The sequence below is a fragment of the Cicer arietinum genome, chromosome 7 (genome assembly GCF_000331145.2).
Source record: "Cicer arietinum cultivar CDC Frontier isolate Library 1 chromosome 7, Cicar.CDCFrontier_v2.0, whole genome shotgun sequence".
Classification (NCBI taxonomy): domain Eukaryota; kingdom Viridiplantae; phylum Streptophyta; class Magnoliopsida; order Fabales; family Fabaceae; genus Cicer; species Cicer arietinum.
Window position 1 is genome coordinate 55,057,875 of NC_021166.2, and position 6,931 is coordinate 55,064,805.

A 6,931-nucleotide genomic window follows, 5' to 3' on the forward strand; every position below is an offset into this window, starting at 1 on the left:
CAGAAACTATATAAGATGTCTTTCAATCTTTATTCTAACAACTTCTTAGAACTTTAACACAACATTTTCATAACTTTCATAATTTCTCACAACGCTCTTAGCTGTTCATAACAACAAACTAACAACTTCATAATTGTGATTACAGATCTCAATACAGTTTGTTGACAATCTAAGAGAAATGATAATGTGCTCAAGAACAATCCATGAATATCCAGATTTGTGAAGAGCAACATTCATAAAGATTGAAGACCCTTTTGTTTTACAATCTTTTATTCTTTCTGTAATAAATCTTTGAACGAAATAGAACGCAAGAAAAGCCAGCTCGAAACTGGTGGCTACTTTCTTGGTTGAGAGGATTCAACAAGAAAGAGTCGCACTTTGATTCTGTGATAGGCTGCTGAGTGTCTACAAGGATCAGAGGGTATTCAATAGGAAAGATATAATTAGAGATTGATAGGTTTCAGGGAGGAAACTGGAAAATCTTTGTAATTGATTCTTTCTATTGAAGGAGAAGAAAATCTGAAATCCGATTGGATTTTCAGGACTGGACGTAGGTTGTTGTGGAACAACCGAACCAGGATAAATCTCTGTGTCTTCTTCTCTAACTCTCTCTCTTTAATTTTCTATATTGCTAACTTTGCATGCCTCAAAATTTAATTTCCGCTGTGCGCTTGATACTGATTAATTTGGTAACGAAAACTGATATATTTTCTTTATTGCGAGGTCACTGATACCAACAATTGGTATCAGAGCCAACTTCTTGAGAGGTAAAACTTATAAGAAGATGGCCTCAACTGACGTTCTGGGAGAAGGCGCTTCGTTAGCTCGACCACCAGCTTTCAACGGTACAGCCTACATGTACTGGAAGCAAAGAATGCTCATATTCCTGGAAGCAAGTGGCATAGATATCCTTGATGCTGTTGAAAACGGTCCGTACATTCCCAAGATTGCAGGAACTGACGACTCAATGATTATCAAGCCTAGAGCCGACTGGTCCGATGAAGACAAGAAGAAGGTTGGTTTCAATGCGAAGGCTAAGAACATCATCACGTCCGCCCTATGTGCAGAAGAGTTCTTTAGAGTGTCCAATTGCAAGTCAGCAAAAGAGATGTGGGACATCCTCCAAGAAACTCACGAAGGTACTACTGATGTTAAGAGAGCTCGTGTGAATACGCTCATGCACGAATATGAATTATTTAGCATGAAGAAAGAAGAGTCAATCAGCGATTTGCAAACCAGATTCACACACATAGTCAACAACCTGCATGCACTAGGAAAAGATGTGGATAATGAACAGCAGATTGGAAAGATTATGAGATGTTTAACCAGAGAATGGCAGCCAAAGATAACAGCCATAGCTGAGTCTAGAGATCTTGCAAAGATGACGACAGCAACACTATTTGGAAAGTTAAGGGAACATGAAATGGAATTACAACGACTGGATGAATCCGAAATGGAAAGTAGGAAAAAGAAAGGTTTATCTCTGAAGGTTCAAGCAAATCAATCAAAAATTGAATCCGATAGCTGCTCAAATGAATCCAGCAGTGACAATGAAGAACCAGAAATCGGACTGCTTGTCAAGAAATTTAAGAAATTTCTGAAGAAGAAAGATAACAAATTCAGAAAACCATCCAGCTCCAAGACTAGCGACAACAAGCAAATTACATGTTATGAATGTGGGAAGACTGGTCACATAAAGTCAGAATGCTACAAATTGCAGAACAAAAATAAAGCTGCAAAATCAAAAGGCAAAGAACCAGTCACCAAAACAAAGAAGGCGTATATTGCTTGGAACGATAATGATGAATCCTCTGCCTCTTCGGATGAAGAAGAAGCCAATATGTGTCTCATGGCAAATTCAGATTCAGAATCGGAAAAAGAGGTTAGTTCACAATTTAATCCAACATATGATGAACTTCAAGAAGCTTTCAATGAATTGCATGATGATTATGTGAACTCCATAAAACAGTTGTTAAGCACAAAGAAAATGCTTGAACAAGTGAATGTTGAGCATAAAGAAATTGAAAATTTATGTGAACAACTGAAAAAGGATTCACAAGAAAAATCTGCAAAGTGCATTGAACTTGAACATACGGTTGCATCATTAAAATCTGATTTGTTAAAGTTTGCTAATAGTAAAGATAAACTGAATGTCATACTTAGCAATCAAAGACATGTTCATGAAAAATCTGGTTTAGGATATACACCAAACATGCATGTTAAAAGGAATAAAAATAGATATGGTATTGGTTATATGCAAACCAGAAGTGTCAAACATGGTCAGAAATCTGCCATTGCTAAGAATATGTATGATATCTTTACTAGGCCAAATCACCATTCATCCTTTAATGGCAAGTGTCATTTCTGTTGCAGAAATGGACATTTTGTGTCAAATTGCAAGTTTAAAAAATTAGCCAATAAGGGATGGAAGCAAATTTGGAAAGCAAAGAAATCTGTGTTTGACACTAACCAAACAGGACCCAATTTAGATTGGGGACCTAAAACAAAATTCTGATTTTGTTTTGCAGGTGTGCTTGACATCCACTAAGCACTCATGGTATTTGGATAGCGGATGTTCGAAGCACATGACAGGGGACAAATCCAAATTTCTGTCCTTGACATTAAAGGAAGGAGGTTTTGTCAAATATGGAGACAACAATAGAGGAAAAATTATTGGAATTGGTGATATAGGCAATGAGTCAACAACAGTGATTAAGAATGTATTATATGTTGAAGGACTCAAGCATAACTTGCTAAGCATAAGTCAGCTATGTGACAAAGGTTTTCAAGTAAGTTTTTCATCACAATCTTGCATTATTGAGCATAAAGATGACAAAAACATAAAGCTGATTGGTGACAGAATTAACAACATCTATATGTTGGATTTCAATTCTGTACCAAGTGCAGTATGCTGCTTGTTATCCAACTCAGATGAAACATGGCTTTGGCATAAAAGAATTGCTCATATACACATAAATCATTTGAATAAACTTGTCAGCAAACAGTTAGTCTTAGGTCTACCAAATAGGAAGTTCTCTAAAGATAGACTGTGTGATGCATGTGAGAAAAGTAAACTGGTTAAGACTCCATTTCCCTCTATAGACTTGGTTAGAACAAATAGAGTTTTACAACTAGTTCACATGGACCTTTTTGGACCTGCCCAAGTTAAGAGTTTAGGTGGAAACCTGTATGGATATGTGCTGGTTGATGATTATTCTAGATTCACATGGACTTACTTTTTAGCTCATAAAAGTGATACATTCTCTGTTTTCAAAAAGTTTGCTGCTTTAGTACAAAATGAGAATGATTTGAAAATTGTTTCAATAAAAAGTGATCATGGAGGTGAATTCCAAAATGATCTTTTTCAAAATTATTGTGAATCAAATGGAATCAACCACATGTATTCAGCCCCTAGGACACCACAGCAGAATGGGGTAGTGGAGAGGAAAAATAGATCCCTAGAAGAGTTAGCTAGGACCATGCTTAAGGACTCCAACCTACCTAAGTACTTTTGGGCAGATGCAATTAGTACAGCCACCCATGTAGTGAATAGAGTTCTCATTAGGCCCCTGCTTAGGAAAACACCCTATGAGCTTTACAAGGGTAGAAAACCAAACCTGTCCTACTTTAGAATCTTTGGTTGTAAGTGCTTTGTTTTGAACAATGGCAAAGAACACCTAGGAAAGTTTGACCCTAAGGCAGATGAAGGTATCTTTTTAGGATATTCCCAAACTAGTAAGGCCTATAGAATCTACAACAAAAGAACAAAAACCATAGAAGAGTCAGTTCATGTAAAGTTTGATGAATCTTTTACAGAAAACTTGAACAAAGCTCCTTCTAAGGTTATTGATATTTTGGATGATGTTGTAGAATCTGAACCCCTAGAACAACCTATAGCTGATCCTCCAACTAGTGCAGACCCTATAGAACCTATAGAAACCAGTGAGTTACCTAAGGAATGGAGATTCAATAGAAACCACCCCTTAGACAACATCATAGGTGACATTTCTAGAGGTGTGTCAACTAGAGGAAACCTTAGAGAGTTCTGTAACCTCACAGCCTTTGTGTCTCAGATTGAACCTAAGAACATTAAGGAAGCCCTTTTAGATAGTGAGTGGATACTTGCTATGCAAGAGGAGTTAAACCAGTTTGAGAGAAACAAGGTGTGGAACTTGGTACCTAGGCCAGAGGGTAAGCATGTTATAGGAACTAGGTGGGTGTTCAGAAATAAGTTAGATGAGAATGGTGTGATAACTAGGAATAAAGCCAGATTAGTTGCAAAGGGTTATAGTCAAGAGGAGGGAATAGATTTTGATGAAACCTATGCCCCAGTAGCTAGACTAGAAGCCATAAGAATTTTATTGGCTTATGCATGTATCATGGACTTCAATCTATATCAAATGGATGTGAAGAGTGCCTTTCTCAATGGAGACCTCCAAGAGGAAGTCTTTGTTAGCCAAACACCTGGTTTTGAAAATCCTGATTTTCCTAATCATGTGTATAAACTCTCAAAGGCCCTCTATGGGTTAAAACAAGCTCCAAGAGCTTGGTATGAGAAGCTCAACAATTTCCTAATTCAACAAAACTTTTCAAGAGGAAATGTTGACAAGACACTTTTCACAAAAACTACTGGAAATGATATCTTGTTTGTCCAAGTATATGTTGATGACATAATATTTGGATCTACAAATAATAAACTGTGCAAATAATTTGAAAATTTGATGAAAGGTAAATTTGAAATGTCAATGATGGGTGAACTGTCATATTTCTTGGGATTTCAAATTAACCAAAGCAAGCAAGGCATTTTCATTAGTCAATCTAAATATTGTTCTGATTTGATAAAGAAATTTAACTTTGATAAACTTAAGTCCATTGATACACCCATGAGTCAAGGAAATTTCTTAGACCGAGATGAGAAAGGTAAACCTGTAGATGTCACTAGATTTCGTGGTATGATTGGATCTCTGCTCTACCTTACAGCAAGCCGACCAGATATTATGTTCAGTGTTTGTATGTGTGCAAGGTATCAATCGAATCCGAAGGAATCTCACTTCAGTGCAGTTAAGAGAATTTTCAGATACTTGGTAGGTACTAAAAGTCTTGGTTTGTGGTATCCAAAAGGATCAACATGTACATTGATTGGTTATTCAGACTCAGACTTGGTGGTTGTAAACTTGACAGGAAAAGTACTTCAGGAACTTGTCATCTGCTTGGTAATTCTCTAGTGTCTTGGTTCAGTAAGAAGCAAACAAGTATTGCATTGTCTACTGCTGAAGCTGAATACATAGCAGCTGAGAGCTGTTGTGCTCAAATTCTGTGGATGAAACAGCATCTATTGGACTTCGGTGTCGATTTGGGAACAGTGCTAACACAGGTGCAATCAGTATAACCAAGAATCCAGTAATGCACTCCAGGACCAAACACATTGAGGTAAGGCATCACTTCATAAGAGACCACTTTCAGAATGGAGTTATCAAACTTGAGTATGTGAACACTACGGAACAGTTAGCTGATATATTCACAAAAGCTTTGCCAAGAGAAAGTTTTTTTGCATATAAGGATGAAACTAGGGATCATTGATCCTAGTGAAACATGATTTTTGTTGATTCTGGTATTATTCAGTAATTTTTTCCAGTTAAATCGATTTGGAAATCGATTACCAGCATGGTAAATGGTTTATAAAATCGATTTGGGAATCGATTACTTTAGCCCAAGATTCAAAGTTCAGAAATTTTTTTTTAAACCTTTACGAGCATCGATTTGGAAATCGATTAGTTCAGTGTTCAACCTTAAGACAATCGATTTGGACATCGATTAAGTTAAACTGGAACTCGATTTGAACATCGATTTGAAATATGACCGTTACTTTTTTTTAGCCGTTGGAACATCATCATTACTGAATCGATTGAGGATTCCCAGCAACGGTAACCAAATCGATTGGGAAATCGATTTACAAGGTTAAGAGTATAAATAGGAACAGTTCTAAATCGATTTCTGCATTCTATTTTCCAGATTTTCACTGATTTCTCTTGTCTGCTTCATTCTTTTGTCTCTGTATCTGCTAGCATCTGCATTCTACATTCTACCTACTTTGAATCTACATCAAGTTATTGATATGGCACGAGTGAAACAGACCCAAGCTCGTACTCCATCTCCCTCATCTTCTTCCACAAGTGAAACACCTTCACCCCCACCCACTTTGACTAAGAGAGTACCTATACCAACTCACAAAATTCTTGCCAAAGATAAGGGCAAAGCTCCTGCACCAATCCAAGAAAAGATGAAGAAATGTAAGGAACCCCCAACAAAGAAGCTCATGGCTGATGCCATGAAAGAAATATCTCAGAAAAGGAAGAAGAAACCTAATTCTACACCACCTCCCAAGAAGGTCTCAGCACCAAAGGAAAAGGAGGCACAACCATCTCTGTCAACAGACTTTGCAAAGAGGAAAATTCATGAGGCAAGAACCATGGATTTTGCATACTTTGATGTTGTTGAATTCACGTTTCAGAATCATCTTAGATTTCATGGACTGGAGAGTTTTCTTTCTTCTACACTTGATAGCTACCCAAGGCTGATCAAGGAATTCTATTCTACTTTCAAGTTGACTGAAGAAGGGTTTATTGCTTTAGTTAAAGGAAAAAGGATTGCAATGTCCTTTGATGATTTCTCTACTTTGTCTGGATTTCCTTTTTATGGCAAGTCTATCGATGGCAGCTCGGAAGCTGATACTGCCGATGAAGGTTGGGAAGAGACACTTGATAGGCATACAGCAGTAAAAGACCTGATGATCGATGGGTTCGTTGAATCTATTTCATTGCCCATTGGTCAAATGAAGGTTCAACAGAGGATGTTGATGTATACTCTGACGCGTATGCTGGTACCAAGATCGGGAAATCATGCAGTGGTCCAGAAGTTGGACATCATACTG

The 6,931-nt window shown here is 37.3% G+C and overlaps 1 protein-coding gene across 1 annotated transcript in view; it reads left to right on the forward strand.

The window, feature by feature from the left end:
- The first annotated feature begins 784 nt into the window (after positions 1-784).
- LOC140918859 (uncharacterized) overlaps positions 785-6,931 on the forward strand; it is a 9,601-nt gene continuing 3,454 nt past the window's right edge. The window contains exons 1-4 of the mRNA XM_073363661.1: positions 785-1,882; positions 2,529-2,901; positions 6,066-6,211; positions 6,347-6,858. Coding sequence (XP_073219762.1) covers positions 785-1,882; positions 2,529-2,901; positions 6,066-6,211; positions 6,347-6,858 — 2,129 coding nt within the window. The remainder of the gene's footprint in view (positions 1,883-2,528; positions 2,902-6,065; positions 6,212-6,346; positions 6,859-6,931) is intronic.